Consider the following 21,705-nt stretch of genomic DNA (forward strand, 5'->3'; position numbering starts at 1 on the left):
ACTGATATAGACCTACCGAGATTTCAAACATTATTTCGTTTTAATTAATTGCCAATAAACGAAATAACTCAGCATTTTAAAATGAAGATAATATGGTGTCGTATAAGTAGCGGCGGTAATCATACGCCACAGTTCTCTCTTAAATAATTACTTAATTTGTGAGCATATGTTTAAATAGTGGCAGCCACCATGGTACATTAGTTAGCATACCAGCTTTGTACAAACAGACGTGGCTTCGAATATCGGACAATACATCATTTAATTTTTAGAATTTTGAAAACAAAACTCTTAGCTTAATGTAAGTAAAATTTTCTGAATATTTTTGTTATGTTTAACTTCTCTAGTAGTGTTGAATTACTATGTTCGGAAAAGCCCATAGAGGTCTATATAATTAAGCGAGCACTCTTTAATACATGAGAATTCATTCCTTTCCACTTCGTAAATATCCCTGAAAATGGTTCGTATTATTCATATGTATGAACATTTTGCAATAACCCAAAGTACTCAACGGCGAATTGTTTAAAAACACATGACATTGCAAGTTATATTAGTAACTGATGCTAAGATTTTTGTCCGAAATAATAACTTTTGTTTTTATTTTTTTAATACACTTTCAATAAATGCAAATACTCCTGAATGATAATTCGAAGTATATTTTTAAAATTTGGGCAATGTTAAATTCAATGTTTTTTTTCTATCGTGGAACAGAGTCATTTCGACACATAAATTCTTTAGAGTCTGTATAAATAGATAAAACCTCTAGTTTATTCTTCGACATAACAGAAAACATTCTTATATTATGTTTCGTATTTTCCGTGTAATTTTTTCTAGCAACCAAGACCTGTAAATTCATCTGTTGTATTTTAGGGGAATCGTCAACCGTACCAAGATAAAGAAACGATGATGAATATGAGTTCTCACACAAAAGAGCCTCTTTGTTACGAATTTTCTCTATAGCGTCGTTATTGTTCTTCCCCACCATCTACGTTAGGGAGAAGTTCGACTGTATATGTATTTTGAAATGCCTATTTGCCTAAGAATTGTAAGGTGAATATAAGAATGGGCCATGTACGAATGACTACTGTCGTCACTTATACGTCACCATAACCAATTTGACTCTCGTGATTTTGAAATGATTTGTGTTCTGCTGTTCAGTCGCATTCATTAAATTGCTAATCGATTTCTCTTCAATACCTTATACTAAATAAAATATGTAAATATAGGATCCCAAGAAGGATAGCACTGATTCGCTATATTGGTCTGTGCCAGTCTGAGTCCATAATTTGGCCCAATATTCAAACACATAAAATTTAAAAATCAAATTTCGTTTATTTGTTGTTCAAATTTCGTAATTTAAACGGAGCCAGCAGCACTGACAACCCAGGAGCGGAGAGCAGCAACATCAGCATAGACACCAGGGTAGTTGGTGTAGGCACAGCCATAGCCCCAAGAGACAACACCAACCAAGACACCACCGGAGACCAATGGGCCGCCGGAATCACCTTGGCAAGCATCCTTACCGACGGTGTAGGCGCAGATCATGCTGGACTTGATTTCAGAGCCATAACCATAGGTGGAGGAGGCACATTGGGTGCGACCAACAATCTTAACATCGACATAACGCAATTGGGTGGGGATGGAAGAGGAGCCATAAGATTGGGTACCCCAACCGGAGACGGAGGCGGAAGCACCATTAGCGGGAGCAGAGGTAGCCAAGCCGATGGCCTTGATGGTGGAGCTCATGGTCAAGGAGGAGGACAAACGGATGACAGCAATATCGTTAACCATGGTGTTGGCGTTGTAACCTTCGTGGTTCTTGAAAGCGGCAACAGCAACCAAGGTACCGCCAGAGTTCCAGTAGGTGGAACCAGCACGGACCTTCAAAACGGAGGCAGAGACGGATTGCAAGCAATGGGCAGCAGTGACAATGATGTTGGCAGAGTAGACGGAACCACCGCAGGAGTGAGAGCCGGAACGTTGGAGGGAGATTTGCCAGGGGAAGGAGTTGATGGTGGTAGCGGAACCGCCAACAATGCGACCATCCAATTGGGGCAACATACCCTCAGGTACAGAGGCGCCCAAGGCGCAAGCAACAGCCGATAGCAAAATTACGAACTTGAACATGTTGATGGGTTAGAATCAACTACTGAAATTTTCGTCCATAGCTTCTCTATTTTATAGCGAATAACTTGGAAGATGAGTGCTACAGATAAATATTATCTTCCTCAATTCAAGCAGGTATTTGAAGATTATTACTTTGAAAACAAAATATTGCTATTTTTATTCCTAAAAATATTCTTTTGGATTTCCCAGTTTTAAAGTGGACATATGACATTGATTTGCTTGGTGGTAAAGGGGAGGGAAAATGTTTTATTTAGTTGAATGTGTCAGCACAATTATTTCACAATAAACGGAATCAATTATTTTTTTCTTTGCGAAGACCTTCGGCACAAGCCATTTGAGTGGCTATAAGGTACTATTAGGTGGTGGTCTACCACTTTTAACCAAAGCATATCACTTAACACATACATACATATATAAGTAAGTATGTACGTATATAAAAAAGTGCTACCCACTAACATCCAAGACGTCCGAAGTGTTGACTTTTCTTTATTTTAAAAGAGTGCAACCAATTTCTATTTGATATGGCACAGCAGTAGCACCAAGGGACAACATCAACTGTGACAACACCCCCGATTAATAGCCCAACAGAATCACCTTTCTGAGTATCCTTACCGACGTTTTAGGCACAGATGGGCGTGGAATTGATTCCTGAGTTTATCCTAAAGTTGTGGCAAACATCCACAACCTTTTTTCAGAATTATTTCTTAATTTAAATGAACGTCTATAGGGGGCATTGTACGTATAACTACCATCAAATATTATATTATGGTTACAATTTTATTGACATCTTTGCTTGAGTAGCACTACAAGTCTAAGTTTATCTAAGTTTTTCCAGGATACAAACTAGGGGACATTGGAACGTATTACTATCGTCATAATGTATACGTCCCCGCTGCAATTTTTTTGTGAAAATTTGTGTTTGATTCAAAACCTTTCTAGTGATGATAGATTCTGAACAGGATATAACTTATAATGGATAACAAATCTATTCAATCTATATTAATTTTATCCCAAGAATCTCAAGAGTTGTTAAACATATGAATAGAGTACATTTATCCTACAAGACTACTAATTTTTTTCCACGATTCGTAATATAAGTAACGAATATAATGCTTTCGATCACAATCTAAGTTTCAGGTACTAATTTACCTTAAAATGTCATATTCCATTAAACTTTAGTCTATCTATTATTGTTATTGTTATATAGTCATACTTATGACAACTAAGAACCATTTTCATGAAAAATTACGAAGTGAGAAGGGACGAATTCTCTCATAATAATACGTTTTAGTATAATTTTATGGACTTTCGTGGTATTATTCGAACTTAGCATGTAACACTTATTGAGAAGTTAAACATATCAGAAATATTCAAAAATGTTGCATACATTTCGCATATTGTCCTATATTCGAACCCACGCCTGTTTGTGCAAGGTTGGTATTCTAACTAATGCACCACGGTGCTGCCACTACTTAAACATAGGTATGTTCATAAAACAGTAATTATTTAAGAGAGCATTGGTGAGTATGATAACCTCCGCTACCTAAACGACACCACTTGATCTTCATTTTAAAATACTGAGTTATTTCAGCTATGTGTAACTAATTAATATGACTCAATGAGTGAAATATCGGTAGGTCTATCCATGGTGCAAGAAAGAAGGTGATACAATAATACCAACTGATGTCTTCATTTGCTGTCAAAACATCTTTTCAATCAAAAGTAAACAACAAATATTTCGTTTCTACAAAGAATATCTGAGTACAACATCTTCATTTAAGCTTCCCGAAGAGTATTTCACAGCGCAAAAACTTTTGACAGCAAATAAAGACTACAGCTTGAATTCGCCTTTTGGATCATCTTCTTAAATTCGCTTCGGGTCTATCTATATAAGTGTCGTTTTACAGACATTGAATAATAAACCTAGACTTCGTACGAATCTTCCAGACTTCTTACCCAATAAAATTAAAGCAATTGTGTTGTTAGGAAGTGTAGCGTTGCTCAGCAATGTTTGCCTCTTTTTGCACAACTCATCTATCATCCCTCCAAATACCCAAAATTCAAACACATTAACTATGAAAAATTAAAAATCGTTTATTTTATTCAAATTTGGTCATTTAAACGGAGGAAGCAGCACTGACAACCCAGGAGCCGAGAGCAGCAACATCAGCATAGACACCAGGGTAGTTGGTGTAGGCACAGCCATAGCCCCAAGAGACAACACCAACCAAGACACCACCGGAGACCAATGGGCCGCCAGAATCACCTTGACAAGCATCCTTACCGACGGTGTAGGCACAGATCATGCTGGACTTGATTTCAGAGCCATAACCGTAGGTGGAGGAGGCACATTGGGTGCGACCAACAATCTTAACATCGACATAACGCAATTGGGTGGGGATGGAAGAGGAGCCATAAGATTGGGTACCCCAACCGGAAACGGAGGCGGAAGCACCATTAGCGGGAGCAGAGGTAGCCAAGCCGATAGCCTTGATGGTGGAGCTCATGGTCAAGGAGGAAGATAGACGGATGACAGCAATATCGTTAACCATGGTGTTTGCGTTGTAACCTTCGTGGTTCTTGAAGGCGGCAACAGAAACCAAGGTACCGCCAGAGTTCCAGTAGGTGGAACCAGCACGGACCTTCAAGACGGAGGCAGAGACGGATTGCAAGCAATGGGCAGCAGTGACAATGATGTTGGCAGAGTAGACGGAACCACCGCAAGAGTGAGAGCCGGAACGTTGCAAAGAGATTTGCCAGGGGAAGGAGTTGATGGTGGTAGCGGAACCGCCAACAATGCGACCATCCAATTGGGGCAACATACCATCAGGTACGGTGGCGCCCAAGGCGCAGGCAACAGCCGACAACAAAATTACGAACTTGAACATGTTGATGGGTTAGAATCAACTACTGAAATTTTCGCCTTAATAAGGCAAAAATAAAAAATAAATAATTAAGTTTTTTGACTTCACAAAATCGATCGGAATCTAAAGAAGCTAAGACAAAAACGATCGAAATGAAATTTCGGAATTGCAACCATTCCGATCGGAATCTGTGACATGCCTGTAAAACACAATTCACAACATATTTTATTACTTTTTATTTTATTTCGTTTTAAAAAGATTGTTTTCAGTCATAAACATAATGAATCTGGTATTGCCGCCTTTTCAATGTTGTATAATCCCAGAGGGGAAATTATTTATCAACCTATATTTGCATGAAAAACATCAAAATTATGTCTTTACTAACCACTAATATATTGCAGCTGCCAAGACGTATTATTTGTGTTTCCTAATCTTTTTGAAAATATGCATTAAATCTTTGCATTCTTAAAAGAAACAAAAATGTACATGGATTAAAAAATAGTCTCGGCAACTCTTTTTTCATTTTCGACATATCATTGGCAGCCAGCTCAAAATTTTGCTGGCATGAAAAATCTACCCAACATACCAAATAAAAATAAAAAGTAATAAGACTTGAGAATAATATTATAAAAATAGAAAATTCACAATCAATTTGTAACAATGCTTGTAAAACTATTACTGGCACAAACTTTTCTAAAGTCTGCCTGACTTTTTTTGAAAAATTAGTTTTCGTAGAATTTTTTTTTTGTATTTTACATCGATTTCTTAATTTTTATGTGATTAAATGTATATCCGCGTTGTGCGAACTAAATAATTATATCCGTGTTGTGCTAAAATATAATTGCCGATGCCTACAAAATATAAAACAGTGTTAAGAGGCAAAAAAGTCATTGAACATTTGAATCATAAAAAAGAAGACGTTTTCAAGATTTGGTGATGTAAATAGCGGTTGTGATGAAACTAGAAGTGAATGCGAACATAGTGAAAGTGACGAAACTATGACATTCATACATATGTTCCCAAACCCATTTTCTAAGGGAAACGGAAGATTTCTTTCATATTAATGAGTGCATACCGCTTCATATTGGCTTAATGACATACTTGTTATCGCCGATTCCAAACGGCGTGTTTCATGGTTGATCCGGAAATGTCTACATTACGCTGAGGGATATTTTGCAACCGTTGGAAAGTATGATGTTTTTGCCCGACCTGAGAATCGATACCATGCATACAGAGTGCAAGGCGCACAACAATTGCACGAGAAACGCTATATAAAGTAAGTTCAATTTACAAAATTAACTGCAAAAATTATCACTAAATTTATACTTTTCATAGATGCCGCAACTCCAACGACACATTCATTCAAGACGGTTCGCGAAAAATCCTATAAAGACGCGAAACAGTTATAAAACCAAAAATCTACACACTACACATTTTGTTAATTTATAAGTAAATCTCAAAATATGAAATGAATTTATAAAATTTTAATAAAAATTTAAAAATATATATGTAAGCTTGTTTTACTATTACAAGGGTAAGCTTAAGATAATATTAATTGCATAAGCTTGTTCTACAATTACAAGCGTAAGCTTATAAACAAGGGTTCCGTTTCGATTTTTCTACAATTATGACATAAGCTTTTAACAACTGATTTCTCAAGTCTTTTATAAGATTAAGGCTTATGTTGGTAAGCTTATTATAATATAATTCTTAAGCTTTTTTGGTATGTTGGGTAGTGCCAGTGGAGTCGACAATTCAAAAAATGTAATTGTTGTAGTAAAATATTGTGTATGTATTGGTTTTTTCGAACTGTCACTGGCATGTGTAAAGGTTGGATAAGAAGTGTGGAAAAATCCGAAGAAATCTAGGTTTGTTACTCAATATCGATATAATGAAACTGATATAGACCTACCGAGATTTCAAACATTATTTCGTTTTAATTAATTGCCAATAAACGAAATAACTCAGCATTTTAAAATGAAGATAATATGGTGTCGTATAAGTAGCGGCGGTAATCATACGCACCAGTTCTCTCTTAAATAATTACTTAATTTGTGAGCATTGTGCAGCCACCATGCTATATTAGTTAGCATACCAGCTTTGTACAAACAGACATGGCTTCGAATATCGGACAATATATCATTTAATTTTTAGAATTTTGAAAAAAAAACTCTTAGCTTAATGTAAGTCACATTTTCTGAATATTTTTGCTATGTTTAACTTCTCTAGTAGTGTTGACATACTATGTTCGGAAAAGCCGGTAGAGGTCTATATAATTAAGCGAGCACTCTTTAACATGAGAATTCATTCCTTCCCACTTCGTAAATATCCCTGAAAATGGTTCGTATTATTTATATGTATGAATATTTTGCAATAACCCAAAGTACTCAACGGCGTATTGTCTAAAAGAATATGACATTTCAGTTTATATTAGTACCTGATGCTAAGATTTTTGTCCGAAAGAATCACGCTTGTCTTTATTTTTTAATACACATTCAATAAATGTAAATCCTCCTGAATGAAAATACGAAGTATATTTTTAAAATTTGGGCAATAGTAAATTCAATTTTTTTTTTCTATCGTGGAAAAGAGTCATTTCAACACATAAATTCTTTATACCCTAGACAGACGGCAGAGTTAATATGCATTAAAAATTCCTTAATTTGAATTAACTTTTTACCCTGACAGACGATTGTTTCTGCATTTATGAAACAGCTGTTTGTGTTGTGTGTTTGTACCCAGCAGACCATTTCATAAAGTTTTACAAAAGTTCGCCAAAATATGCGAAACAAATATGTATACTTTCTACCATTGACACTTTCACCACGATAATGCAAAATAAATTTAATTTACTCGCGGTATTTTTGAGTCCTTTTAATATCTAAAGGAACATTTGAGAAAGATATTATTTTCGATAGAATTGTATGGTGGGTAATGAAATGCTTGTGAAAATAAAAATTTTAAAAATAGATTTGATAGAAGGCGCGAAAAACGATTAGCTGCTATTCTATTCGAGAAAGACCACTACTTATTTGAAAGAAACGCGAAAATTTCGGATTTGTTTTCCTTTTTTATTTTCTTAAACATGATAATTTGACAAAAGACAATTGATTTTCAATGCAAATTGTGTCTCAGAGAATGAATATGCTCTCTCTCCTACATGAATATGGGTTCTCTTTTACAGCATTGCCATATTGAAATACCTAAATTCAGTTTAAATTTCCTTTGATTTTGTGCATTAAGAATGAGGATAATGCACGAATTAATTTGAATTAAGGCAATTAATGCAAATTAACGCTGCCGTCTGTCTAGGATATTAGAGCTTGTATAAATAGTTAAAACCTATAGTTTATTCTTCGACATAACAGAAAACATTTTTATATTATGTTTCGCATTTTCCTTGTAATTCCTTTTAGCAACCAAGACCTTTAAAATCATCTGTTGTATTTTAGGGGAATCGTCAACCGTACCAAGATAGAGAAATGATGACGAATATGAGTTCTCACACAAAAGAGCCTCTTTGTTACGAATTTTCTCTATAGCGTCGTTATTATTCTTCGCCACCAGCTACGTTATGGAGAAGCTCGACTGTATCTGTATTTTAAAGAAGAATTGTAAGGTGAATATAAGAATGGGCCATGTACGAATGACTATTGTCGTCCCTTATACGTCACCATAACCAATTTGACTCTCGTGATTTTGAAATGATTTGTGTTCTGCTGTTCAGTCGCATTCAATAAATTGCTAATCGATTTCTCTTCAATATCTCTATACTAAATAAAATATGTAGGATATAGGATCCCAAGAAGAATAGCACGGATTCGCTATATTGGTCTGTGGCAGTCTGAGTCCATAATTTGTCCCAATATTCAAACACATCAAATTTTAAAATTAAATTTCGTTTATTTGTTATTCAAATTTCGTAATTTAAACTGAGATAGCGGCACTGACAGCCCAGGAGCGGAGAGCAGTAACATCAGCATAGGGTAGTTGGTGTAGGCACAGCCATAGCCCCAGGAGACAACACCAACCAATTTTGCGTTTTAATGTTACCGATTTTTGTCGGCAACTCAAAAAATGTGTTAGAGATCGCACTACTGAGGCCTTGATGTCAAAAGGGATAATTTTGTCAGCCACATATCTTCTAAACCGCTAAGAATTTGGGTTTACTCGTAGAAGAAAAGATGTAGCTCTCATCTTAAAGAATTATAATTGTGAACACATAAAATCCATACAACCTCACCTTTAATGTCAAAATCGTCAAGGTCAAATTTCTCTTGCAATTTTTTCTCGGATTTTAGTCTACAGATATCAAACCGATCAAAGTTGAAGCAAACAACCAACTAGAAAAATGTATCTTAGATGTTAGTAAACAACTTTCTAGAACATACGAACTCTGTAGAAACGGTTCTTAATGGCCAAAATAGCAAATCAAATGCGATTTTTATCCTTTTTTCTCGGTCCCTGCTCCATCGATACTAAACCGTTCAAAATTCAAGAAAACAATGGACCACAATAATTTTGCAAAGATATTTGCAAACAACTTTCCAGAACATACGAAATGTCTATGACTGGTTCTTAAATATGATACCGAACAGATACCGAACCGCCCAAAAATCAAGGATACATTCAACTACAAAAATGTACCCAAGATTTCAATAAACAACTTGCTGGAACATAAAAAGATTCTAAGAACGGTTCTTCAAGCTGAAATTCACAAAAAATTAAATTATTTTTAACGTTTCCCCTAGCTCAGGTCTGGAAATAACATATTGTTCAAAACTCAAGGAAATTTGAAAGGTTTGTTATTTACTGACCTTAACGGGAAAGAATGATCTAAAATAATGGAATTTTGACCTTGAAGAACCGTTCCTTTATGTTCTAGAAAGTTCTATATTGAAATCTTACGTACATTTTGTAGTCGACTGTATCCTTAATTTTTGGGCGGTTCGGTATCTGTGGACCAGAAACAGAGAAAAAAGTATAAAAATCGAATATTTTTAAACGTTTTTGGAAAGTTGTTTGCAAATATCTTTGCAAAATTATTGTGGTCCATTGTTTTCTTGAATTTTTAACGGTTTAGTATGACTCAAAAAATTACACACAGTGTTATTAAAGAGAGTATTGGTGCGTATGATTACCGACGCTACTTATACGTCACCATATGATATTCATTAAAATGCTGGGATATTTTGTTTATCTGCAATTAATTAATATGAAACTAATATGAGCTGAAGGAATCTACTAATTTACTATTTTGCTACTATTTTTTTGATATCATAAAGGAAAAATTTGTATCGTAGTAAAAATTTGTAGATTCTTGCAGGTTGTGGAACAGACCAATTGTTTTATATTAAATAATTGCAGATAAACAAACTAACTCAGTATTTTAATGAATATCATATGTTTGAAATCTCGATATGTCTATACCAGTTTCATTATATAGACATTGAGTAACAAACCTAGAATTCTTATGATTTTTTCCACAGTTCTTACACAATAATAATAATAAAGCAATTGTGTTCCCACGAACCTGCACCTATCACCTCCCATACCACCCAATATTCAAACACACAAATTTTAAAAACTTAAAAATCGTATATTTTCTTCAAGTTCATAATTTAAACGGAGCCAGCAGCACTGACCACCCAGGAGCGGAGAGCAGCAACATCAGCATAGACACCAGGGTAGTTGGTGTAGGCACAGCCATAGCCCCATGAGACAACACCAACCAAGACACCACCGGAGACCAATGGGCCGCCGGAATCACCTTGGCAAGCATCCTTACCGACGGTGTAGGCGCAGATCATGCTGGACTTGATTTCAGAGCCATAACCATAGGTGGAGGAGGCACATTGGGTGCGACCAACAATCTTAACATCGACATAACGCAATTGGGTGGGGATGGTAGAGGAGCCAGATTTTTCAGTACCCCAACCGGAGACGGAGGCAGAAGCACCATTAGCGGGAGCAGAGGTAGCCAAGCCGATGGCCTTGATGGTGGAGCTCATGGTCAAGGAGGAGGACAAACGGATGACAGCAATATCGTTAACCATGGTGTTGGCGTTGTAACCTTCGTGGTTCTTGAAAGCGGCAACAGCAACCAAGGTACCGCCAGAGTTCCAGTAGGTGGAACCAGCACGGACCTTCAAGACGGAGGCAGAGACGGATTGCAAGCAATGGGCAGCAGTGACAATGATCTTGGCAGAGTAGACGGAACCACCGCAAGAGTGAGAGCCGGAACGTTGCAAAGAGATTTGCCAGGGGAAGGAGTTGATGGTGGTAGCAGAACCGCCAACAATGCGACCATCCAACTGGGGCAACATACCCTCAGGTACAGAGGCGCCCAAGGCGCAGGCAAGAGCCGACAACAAAATTACGAACTTGAACATGTTGATGGGTTAGAATCAACTACTGAAATTTTTGCCGAGAACTCCTCCTTTTTATACTGAACTATTTTCAGATAAACCAGAGATAATTATAATCTTCGACTAAATCAATATTTAATTCTAATTCAAAAGGGTTGGTTGTCTTGGTAGAAGTTCAAGTAAATAAGCATATCTGCAATAACCATATTTTTCATATTGCCACTACAAATTCGAAATGTTCCAAAATGTGTCGAGAATAGCGATTTTAAAACACTAACAAATATTGAATACTTCAGCGGGCGTACTCCGTGCCATCAACATAAATTTACTCATAGAAAACAACAATTGACAATTTTTCAGCGATTAATATTTTTGTATATTTTATGTTATTGTTTATTATCTATGTTTTCAAGTACATGTTTGTCAAGCATTCGAATTATCTTGGATTATAATCTCTAAAATATTTAGTATAAAATATATGAGTTCCCGGCAAAAATTTCAGTAGTTGATTCTCACTCATCAACATGTTCAAGTTCGTAATTTTGTTGTCGGCTCTTGCCTGCGCTTTGGGCGCCACCGTACCTGAGGGTATGTTGCCCCAATTGGATGGTCGCATTGTTGGCGGTTCCGCTACCACCATCAACTCATTCCCCTGGCAAATCTCTTTGCAACGTTCCGGCTCTCACTCTTGCGGTGGTTCCGTCTACTCTGCCAAGATCATTGTCACTGCTGCCCATTGCTTGCAATCCGTCTCTGCTTCCGTCTTGAAGGTCCGTGCTGGTTCCACCTACTGGAACTCCGGCGGTACCTTGGTTGCTGTTGCCGCTTTCAAGAACCACGAAGGTTACAACGCCAACACCATGGTTAACGATATTGCTGTCATCCGTTTGTCCTCCTCCTTGACCATGAGCTCCACCATCAAGGCCATCGGCTTGGCTACCTCTGCTCCCGCCAATGGTGCTTCTGCCTCCGTCTCCGGTTGGGGTACTGAAAAATCTGGCTCCTCTACCATCCCCACCCAATTGCGTTATGTCGATGTTAAGATTGTTGGTCGCACCCAATGTGCCTCCTCCACCTATGGTTATGGCTCTGAAATCAAGTCCAGCATGATCTGCGCCTACACCGTCGGTAAGGATGCTTGCCAAGGTGATTCCGGCGGCCCATTGGTCTCCGGTGGTGTCTTGGTTGGTGTTGTCTCTTGGGGCTATGGCTGTGCCTACACCAACTACCCTGGTGTCTATGCTGATGTTGCTGCTCTCCGCTCCTGGGTTGTCAGTGCTGCTGGCTCCGTTTAAATTACGAGATTTGAATAACAAATAAACGAAATTTGATTTTTTTAAATTTGATGTGTTTGAATATTTTGAAGGAGGATAGGCGACTGTTACATTTTGTAAAAATTTAAGAAGTCTTTGTTTGTTGCTCAAAGTCTAAATAATGAAACTAATATAAACAAAGCGAGATTCACATTAATCTGAAATCGTTTTAAAATAAGTAGCATAGGGTGACGTATAAGTAGCGTTGGCAATCATTCGCACCAGTGGTATCTCAAAAATAATTATTTTTTTGATGAGTGTATGTTTGAATGTGGGCAGCAGCAGTAGTGCATTAGTTAGCTTACTAGCCTTGCACAAATAAAATAATGGGTTCGAACCTCCGACATGACAACATCACCGTATTTACTAAAACCTTGAACGAAATGTAAGCCAAATTTTTTCAATATTTTTGCCATTTTTAACTTCTCTATAAATAATGCCGCGCTAAGTTGGGAAAAAGGCTACAATACTGCGTGCATGTTCGTGAAAGTAGTTGTGATTATCCTGTGGTATGAACATTTTGCAATAACCCAAAGTACACCGTAGTCAACAATCTTTAGGAATACGATTTTGCTAGAAAATGAAAACATTCGTCATTATTTATTTAATAATAAGAAATCAGCGGCCGTATTCAACAACTATAAATATCCCAAACATTTTTTTTTTTCTAACCAGGAACATCGTCTATTCCTGCAGACTAAAGCTGCTGATTCAATACATAAATTCCTTAAAAAACAATAGTTTATTCTTCGACATAACAGAAAACTAACTTATAATACACCTTGCATTTTCCTTGTAATACCTTCTATTACATACATACATACATATGTTCCCACAACATCTCCGAAGGGACAAGGAAAACTTCTCTCATATAAATGAGTGCACGCAGATTCATATTGGCTCAATGATATGGGAACTAATTTTTATTGCTAAGTCCGAACGGCGTGTCTTACGACACCACTTATAGAGAAGTTTTTCATGGCTCAAATACTCAGGAAATTTCGCCAATTTTACACTGAGGGGATTTGCCGCAGCAGATGATGTTCTGGTCAGGGATTGAACCGCAGACCTTCGGAGAGCACCACTGCACTACGGTGGCTCCCAATGGCTTTTATTAACTAAGCTTACGTCACCATAACCAACACACACTCATATTTTGGAAATGATCTATGTTCTGCTTTTCATTCGCAATCAATGTTAGTATGACATCCCAAAAAGGCTAACATGGATCCGCTATATTGGTTTGTGCCAGTCTTTGCCCATAATCTTTCGCAATATTCAAACACATACATTTTGAAAAATTAAAAATCGTTTATTTTATTCAAATTTCGTAATTTAAACGGAGCCAGCAGCACTGACAACCCAGGAGCGGAGAGCAGCAACATCAGCATAGACACCAGGGTAGTTGGTGTAGGCACAGCCATAGCCCCAAGAGACAACACCAACCAAGACACCACCGGAGACCAATGGGCCGCCGGAATCACCTTGGCAAGCATCCTTACCGACGGTGTAGGCGCAGATCATGCTGGACTTGATTTCAGAGCCATAACCATAGGTGGAGGAGGCACATTGGGTGCGACCAACAATCTTAACATCGACATAACGCAATTGGGTGGGGATGGTAGAGGAGCCAGATTTTTCAGTACCCCAACCGGAGACGGAGGCAGAAGCACCATTGGCGGGAGCAGAGGTAGCCAAGCCGATGGCCTTGATGGTGGAGCTCATGGTCAAGGAGGAGGACAAACGGATGACAGCAATATCGTTAACCATGGTGTTGGCGTTGTAACCTTCGTGGTTCTTGAAAGCGGCAACAGCAACCAAGGTACCGCCGGAGTTCCAGTAGGTGGAACCAGCACGGACCTTCAAGACGGAGGCAGAGACGGATTGCAAGCAATGGGCAGCAGTGACAATGATCTTGGCAGAGTAGACGGAACCACCGCAAGAGTGAGAGCCGGAACGTTGCAAAGATATTTGCCAGGGGAAGGAGTTGATGGTGGTAGCAGAACCGCCAACAATGCGACCATCCAATTGGGGCAACATACCCTCAGGTACGGTGGCGCCCAAAGCGCAGGCAAGAGCCGACAGCAAAATAACGAACTTGAACATGTTGATGAGTGAGAATCAACTACTGAAATTTTTGCCGAGAACTTCTCCTTTTTATACTGAACAATTTTCAGATAAAAACCATAGATAATTATAATCTTCGACTAAATCAATTTTAATTTCCTATTCTACAGGCTAGGGGTTGGTTGTCTTAGTAGAAGTTCAAGTCAATAAGCATATCTGCAATTACCATATTTTTTATATTGCCACTACAAATTCGAAATGTTCCAAAATGTTTCGAGAATAGCGATTTTAAAACACTAACAAATATTGAATACTTCAGCGGCCGTACTCCGTGCCATCAACATAAATTTACTCATAGAAAACAACAATTGACAATTTTCAGCGATTAATATTTTTGTATATTTTATGTTATTGTTTATTATCTACATATGTTTTCAAGTACATGTTTGCCAAACGTTCATAGTTATCTGTGATTATTATCTCTGGAATATTCAGTATAAAAATAAGGAGTTCTCGGCAAAAATTTCAGTAGTTGATTCTAACCTATCAACATGTTCAAGTTCGTGATTTTGTTGTCGGCTCTTGCCTGCGCCTTGGGCGCCACCGTACCTGAGGGTATGTTGCCACAATTGGATGGTCGCATTGTTGGCGGTTCTGCTACCACCATCAACTCCTTCCCCTGGCAAATCTCTTTGCAACGTTCCGGCTCCCACTCTTGCGGTGGTTCCGTCTACTCTGCCAAGATCATTGTCACTGCTGCCCATTGCTTGCAATCCGTCTCTGCCTCCGTCTTGAAGGTCCGTGCTGGTTCCACCTACTGGAACTCCGGCGGTACCTTGGTTGCTGTTGCCGCTTTCAAGAACCACGAAGGTTACAATGCCAACACCATGGTTAACGATATTGCTGTCATCCGTTTGTCCTCCTCCTTGACCATGAGCTCCACCATCAAGGCCATCGGTTTGGCTACCTCTGCTCCCGCTAATGGTGCTTCTGCCTCCGTCTCCGGTTGGGGTACTGAAAAATCTGGCTCCTCTACCATCCCCACCCAATTGCGTTATGTCGATGTTAAGATTGTTGGTCGCACCCAATGTGCTTCCTCCACCTATGGTTATGGCTCTGAAATCAAGTCCAGCATGATCTGCGCCTACACCGTCGGTAAGGATGCTTGCCAAGGTGATTCCGGCGGCCCATTGGTCTCCGGTGGTGTCTTGGTTGGTGTTGTCTCTTGGGGCTATGGCTGTGCCTACACCAACTACCCTGGTGTCTATGCTGATGTTGCTGCTCTCCGCTCCTGGGTTGTCAGTGCAGCTGGCTCCGTTTAAATTATGAACTTGAAGAAAATATACGATTTTTAAGTTTTTAAAATTTATGCGTTTGAATACAATTGAATTGGGGGGAACACAATTGCTTTATTATTATTGTGTTAGAACTGTGGAAACATCCTAGGAAGTCTGGGTTTGTTACTCAATGTCTATATAATGAAACTGGTATAAACATACCGAGATTTCAAACATATGATATTCATTAAAATATTGAGTTGTTTTGTTTATCTGCAATTAATTAATATGAAACAATTGGTCTATTCCAGAACCTCCAAGAATCTTCAAATTTTTACTACGATAATTTTTTTTCTTTGTAAATTAGTAGATTCTTGCAGTTCTGGGACAGACCAATTGTTTCATATTAATTAATTGCAGATAAACAAAATAACTCAGTATTTTAATGAATATCATATAGTGACGTATAAGTAGCGTCGGTAATCATACGCACTGGAACTCTCTTAAATAATTACTGTTCTTATGAACATACATACCTATGCACTATGGTTTCAATCAGGAATTGTTTGGGCAAAACATTTTTATTTTTGAAGTGTCAAAATTTTATTTTATTAATTGATTTATTAATTAATATTTTATTTATTTTTGGTTTCGGCCAAAAAGTTTGAAACGCATCGAAATAATGGCCGTGGACCCATACTTATATGTATATACCAAAATGAATGTCTCGACGAGCTGAGTCGATCTGGCTATGTGTGTCCGTCCGTCCGTCCGTCTGTCCGGATCGTCACCAAATTTTAGGTGTTGATTAGGGTCCCGGAGGGGAAGAAGCCTATTGATTTTGGTGATGATCGGATAATATTCAGGGGTCGGAATGGGCAAAAAACTTATTTGGAGAAAAAGTCAACGTTTTATTTCAAAGCGCATATCTCCGCATCTATAAGGGGTATATCAAAAGCAAAACCTGCTAATTAAAATAGAAAATGTCAAATTTACAACGATGCAAAGTAGGTTGTCGTAGGTGGCCCAACAACAGAGATATCGCAATAGTCGGTAATGCAACTCATTTTCCGATTTTTTTTTTAATCATGCTACAGGTCGCAATTTTGATCGGATCGTCACGAATTATTTGGGAGTTGATGCGGGTCCCTCAGAGGAAGAAGCCTATTAAGTTTGGTGATAGTCGGATAATATTCAGAAGTCGAAATAAGCAAAACGCTTATGTGGAGAAAAGTCAACGTTTTTTCTCTTATGCGAATATCTTCGCTTCTGGTAGGAGTATTCCAAAAGGAAAGCCCGTCAATGAAAGAAAAAATATCTCCTTTATATTGATGCAAAGTATGTTGGCATAAGTGGGCAAACAACCGAGACATCGCAAAAGTCAGTAATATATAAAATTTTTCCATTTTTTGTTATCACGCTACGGGTTGAAATTTTGATCGGATAGTCACGAAATGTTGGGGGTAGATGGGGCCCCCACAGAGGAAGAAGCCTATTGATTGTGGTGATAGTCGGATAATATTTAGTGGAGACAAATTCAACGTTTTATTCTTTGTGAAGATATCGGCTTCTAGTAGGGGTATTCCAACGGCAAAGTCTGTCAATGGAAGAAGAAAATATTACCTTTTCATTGGTGTAAAGTAGGTTGGCGAAGGTGGTCAAAAAAAGGGAGATACCACAATAGTTGGCAATGCATCCAATTCCATTTCAATTTTCAATTTCAATTTTTCCATTTTTTTGCAATCCCGTTACAGGTCGTAATTTTGATCCGATGGTCAGGAAATTTTGGTTGCTTATGGGGGTCCCAGAGAGAACGAAACAAATTATGTTTGGTGGTAGTCGGATTATATCCTCTTAAAAATGTTTACCAGTGCACAGGGGTAGTGGTGTAGGGTATCACATGGTCGGCTCCGTCCCGACTTTGCTCACTTGTTAAAGATGAGGTTTTTGATTTCCCTTACTTTTTGCTGTGGTGATGCTGCTCATCAGCAAAACATTTTAGTATATTTTCAGAGTTTTTTTAACTAACGGTTCCAGCGATATCGCGGCTTGAAAATGTCAAATTCTGTTAAAACTATGTGCAAAGAAATACTAATAACTTCTTTAATAATGGTCCAAATAGAAAAAATCTTTTTTTTTATATTTTTTGTTGTTTTATCAGCTATCTAATAAAAGATATAAAAAAACTTTGCACAGTGGGTTTGGATGGAATTTTCGCGATTTAAAATTTAATATCAATTTTTATCAATGATTGTACTCTTTGATTTTCTTAAATTTTTTTTTGTATTAACCTACGATCAATTACAAACATTTTAAGACATATTTGGTAGAGGGATTCGAATGATTACTATTTTTTCTTAATTTTTTTAAAATTGGTCAATACAATTTCTCCTTTATACCAGTGTGAAAAAATAAACGAAGAATACTGTTTTTACAAAATCTTTAATAAAGAAAGCTGTATAATGTTTCTTTTTTTTCCTCCTGAAAATTTTCTAAAAATGGACTTACGACATTTTCGTGCGTATTAGACGATATATCTTATGTAATTCATTGTCAGTAGTCATTATTAAAATTCCTTTAGAGAGTTTGAGTTCGGAAGAATGAAATATCCGCTCACTCTCTCTTCTGATCCATCAGTTCAGCTATTCTAAAACCCTATGTGTGTGCGATCTGTTTACAAATATTTTGCTACATGTGTATTTTCAAATCAGAATAGTCTAATTTTTTCGAATTCTTTAACTTTGTATGACACACAGATATTTAGTTATTGTTGAAATGTCTTGCGGTTTTCTATATCTACGACCACCAGCACTTCACACAGTGATAAGAACAAATAAGAATGGCAGTTAGATGACGCTTTTCCCCATATAATTACTTGCAAATCTGAGTTGTCAGATTTTGGCCAAAAAAAAGTATCAGATTATGTTTATCGGGTACTTGAGAAATTGCGTAGTACAATAACGCCCACCATTCATTGGCAGTATAAAAACTATGCAGTTGGCAGTGGAAAGCACAAGTTGATTCTATTCCATCAACATGTTCAAGTTCGTAATTTTGTTGTCGGTTGTTGCTTGCGCTTTGGGCGCCACCATACCCGAGGGTATGTTGCCACAATTGGATGGTCGCATTGTCGGCGGTACTGCTACCACCATCACCAACTTCCCCTGGCAAATCTCCCTCCAACGTTCCGGTTCTCACTCTTGCGGTGGTTCCATCTACTCTACCAAGATCATTGTCACTGCTGCCCATTGCTTGCAATCCGTCTCTGCCTCCGTCTTGAAGGTTCGTGCTGGTTCTTCTTACTGGAGCTCTGGCGGTACTTTGGTTTCTGTTGCCGCCTTCAAGAACCACGAAGGTTACAACTCCAAGACCATGGTTAACGATATTGCTGTCATCCGTCTATCTTCCTCCTTGACCACCAGCTCTTCCATCAAGACCATCGGCTTGGCTACCTCTGCTCCCGCTAATGGTGCTTCTGCCTCCGTCTCCGGTTGGGGTACTGAAAAATCTGGCTCCTCTTCCATCCCCAGCCAATTGCGTTATGTCGATGTTAAGATCGTTGGTACCACCCAATGTGCTTCCTCCACCTATGGTTATGGCTCTGAAATCAAGTCCACCATGATCTGCGCCTACACCGTCGGTAAGGATGCTTGCCAAGGTGATTCTGGTGGCCCATTGGTCTCCGGTGGTGTCTTGGTTGGTGTTGTCTCTTGGGGCTATGGTTGTGCTGCCACCGGCTACCCTGGTGTCTATGCTGATGTTGCTGTTCTCCGCTCCTGGGTTGTCAGCGCTGCTTCCTCCGTTTAAATTACGAACTTTGAATAAAATAAACGATTTTTGATTTCTAATTAAATGTGTTTTGTTATTGGGAAAGATTGTGGACAAAGATGGGTAGAGACAGTTATGGCCGATCCATGATGTTACACTTCTTTGGATCCAATATTTACATATCATGTTTATTAGTGAAGTGTTGTTGACATTTACAGCAACAGAACAGAGACCATTTCAAAATAACGAGCGTCATTTTGACCATGGTGACGTATAAGTAACGACAGTAATCATTCGTACCCGCCCAATTCTAATATTCACGTTTTAATTCTTGGCAAATAGGTGTTGCACAATGCCGATAAATTGTTGTCCATGGTTATTCTTAATTTTCGTTATTGCAAGTAATTATGGAAAACTTCTTCATATAGCTGTCCCTGATGCCGTAGCAATAGCCTGTCTACTTAATTGTTTAACTTCATTCCGATGGTGTGGTAATTTTGCCTCATGTACTTCTTCTCAAAGGCTTCATTTAGAAATGGCAAAGTCAAATGACAAGAGAATTGGTACCGGAAATTTGAATAGAATAATTCTTCCTAGAAAAACCACTGTTTTTTATATCTTGGTAAATTTTACAATATCCCAAAAGGCAATTGGTGGTCTCAAAAAAAGGCCTGGTTCCTAAAGAGCATTACACGCCACATCGAGGCATCCTATAAAATAGTTATCAGTTTTTTTGAAGACTAAACATTGTTTTTATGTACATACATAGTTAGACTATAAGAGTTTTGTTCCTTTTGTGTGCCAGAATCTTCCAGTTTTCACTCGAAGATTTTACCTTACTTTAAAAAGCGTTCAATTTATACGAAACCAGTTCACAACTCTTGTTCTTTTTTGCTCATCTTTATCACTATAAAAAGTAAAGGAACATACGAAAGGTATGTATGTGCTGTATGTTGTTGTTGTAACAGTGTTTATCATTATGTTTGTATGTTCGTTCTGCTGTTCAATCTGCTTCGATGGGATGTAGCCACAGATCCACTGGAGTTAGATGAGTAGGATTGGCTGGGCAGTTGAAAAGGTGTCTTGTGTCGTGCAGGCCCATGTCGCATACTGGGCAGATGTCGTGCACGTCGATTTCCGCCCAATAATAATTTAGACGACTACAATATCCCGAGCGTAGTTGAGCCAAAACTACTCTGACGCTCCTCAGCTGCGATAGATGGGGGATGTTCTCCGAGAACTTTATTCACACTATATTAGCAACGGCAACCGTGTGAATACTATTTAAACCTGCTTGATATGCCTGTTGATCTAGAGGTTCTCTCCTCTACTGTTGGACCTCCGTCTCTAGAGCATAAATATCCTTCCTTATATGCCTGAATGCAGGGATTCAAACTGTTTCGACTCACCATAGGTCTGTAGCGATTTTTACCTTAAAACAGTTGACATTCATGGCTAAACAGTGGTTTTTGTACGTCAAAAATCACCACAAGTAGCGGGAAAAACACCAACTTGGAACTCCTGCCTGAATGTGTCGGGCCTAGCCAGCAGATGGTGATTGGGATGGTTCTCACGGTAACACCCAAGCAAGTACTGCAACGAAAGCATCTCATTGTGATGCTTTACTGGAAGAATCTTTGCCTCCTCATGTAGATGGTCCACTGAAGACTTGAGGAGGCAACCTGTTGCTGTTCTCAGGGCGGCATTCTGGCAGGTTTAAATCTTTTTCCAATTCGTATCACATAATCCCGGGGACCAAACTGGCGCCGCATAGCTTATCACAGGCCGACCTATCGCGTTATATGTGTGTCAACAAGGTTTCAAGGCTAGGGACTTGAGGATCTTGTTCCTACTTTTCAGTCTGTCACAGATTGCTGTGGCGTGCGCGTACGACGTGAAAGTAGTGTCGAATGTGACCCCTAAA

The 21,705-nt window shown here is 38.4% G+C and overlaps 7 protein-coding genes across 7 annotated transcripts; 3 read left to right on the top strand and 4 right to left on the bottom strand.

Annotated features, from left to right (window-relative positions):
• Positions 1 to 1,353: 1,353 nt before the first annotated feature.
• On the bottom strand, positions 1,354 to 2,124 carry LOC141404951 (trypsin alpha-4-like). The gene has a single exon (XM_073988807.1). The coding sequence runs from the start codon at positions 2,122 to 2,124 to the stop codon at positions 1,354 to 1,356; it is 771 nt and encodes a 256-aa protein (XP_073844908.1).
• Positions 2,125 to 4,241: 2,117 nt separating this feature from the next.
• On the bottom strand, positions 4,242 to 5,012 carry LOC141405230 (trypsin alpha-4-like). Its single transcript, XM_073989325.1, has one exon. The coding sequence runs from the start codon at positions 5,010 to 5,012 to the stop codon at positions 4,242 to 4,244; it is 771 nt and encodes a 256-aa protein (XP_073845426.1).
• Positions 5,013 to 10,609: 5,597 nt separating this feature from the next.
• On the bottom strand, positions 10,610 to 11,380 carry LOC141404862 (trypsin alpha-4-like). The gene has a single exon (XM_073988646.1). The coding sequence runs from the start codon at positions 11,378 to 11,380 to the stop codon at positions 10,610 to 10,612; it is 771 nt and encodes a 256-aa protein (XP_073844747.1).
• A 500-nt stretch (positions 11,381 to 11,880) lies between these two features.
• On the top strand, positions 11,881 to 12,651 carry LOC141405000 (trypsin alpha-4-like). Its single transcript, XM_073988908.1, has one exon. The coding sequence runs from the start codon at positions 11,881 to 11,883 to the stop codon at positions 12,649 to 12,651; it is 771 nt and encodes a 256-aa protein (XP_073845009.1).
• A 1,309-nt stretch (positions 12,652 to 13,960) lies between these two features.
• Positions 13,961 to 14,775, bottom strand: LOC141405021 (trypsin alpha-4-like). The gene has a single exon (XM_073988971.1). The coding sequence runs from the start codon at positions 14,773 to 14,775 to the stop codon at positions 14,005 to 14,007; it is 771 nt and encodes a 256-aa protein (XP_073845072.1). The 3' UTR covers positions 13,961 to 14,004.
• A 512-nt stretch (positions 14,776 to 15,287) lies between these two features.
• On the top strand, positions 15,288 to 16,058 carry LOC141405024 (trypsin alpha-4-like). Its single transcript, XM_073988973.1, has one exon. It carries the CDS (start codon positions 15,288 to 15,290, stop codon positions 16,056 to 16,058), a length of 771 nt encoding a protein of 256 aa, XP_073845074.1.
• Positions 16,059 to 19,044: 2,986 nt separating this feature from the next.
• LOC141387720 (trypsin alpha-3-like) lies at positions 19,045 to 19,866 on the top strand. Its single transcript, XM_073957814.1, has one exon. The coding sequence runs from the start codon at positions 19,050 to 19,052 to the stop codon at positions 19,818 to 19,820; it is 771 nt and encodes a 256-aa protein (XP_073813915.1). The 5' UTR covers positions 19,045 to 19,049; the 3' UTR covers positions 19,821 to 19,866.
• The last annotated feature ends 1,839 nt before the right edge of the window (positions 19,867 to 21,705 follow it).

Source organism: Musca autumnalis, unplaced genomic scaffold (assembly GCF_047663935.1).
Source record: "Musca autumnalis isolate F117 unplaced genomic scaffold, ASM4766393v1 scaffold_5, whole genome shotgun sequence".
Lineage (NCBI taxonomy): Eukaryota > Metazoa > Arthropoda > Insecta > Diptera > Muscidae > Musca > Musca autumnalis.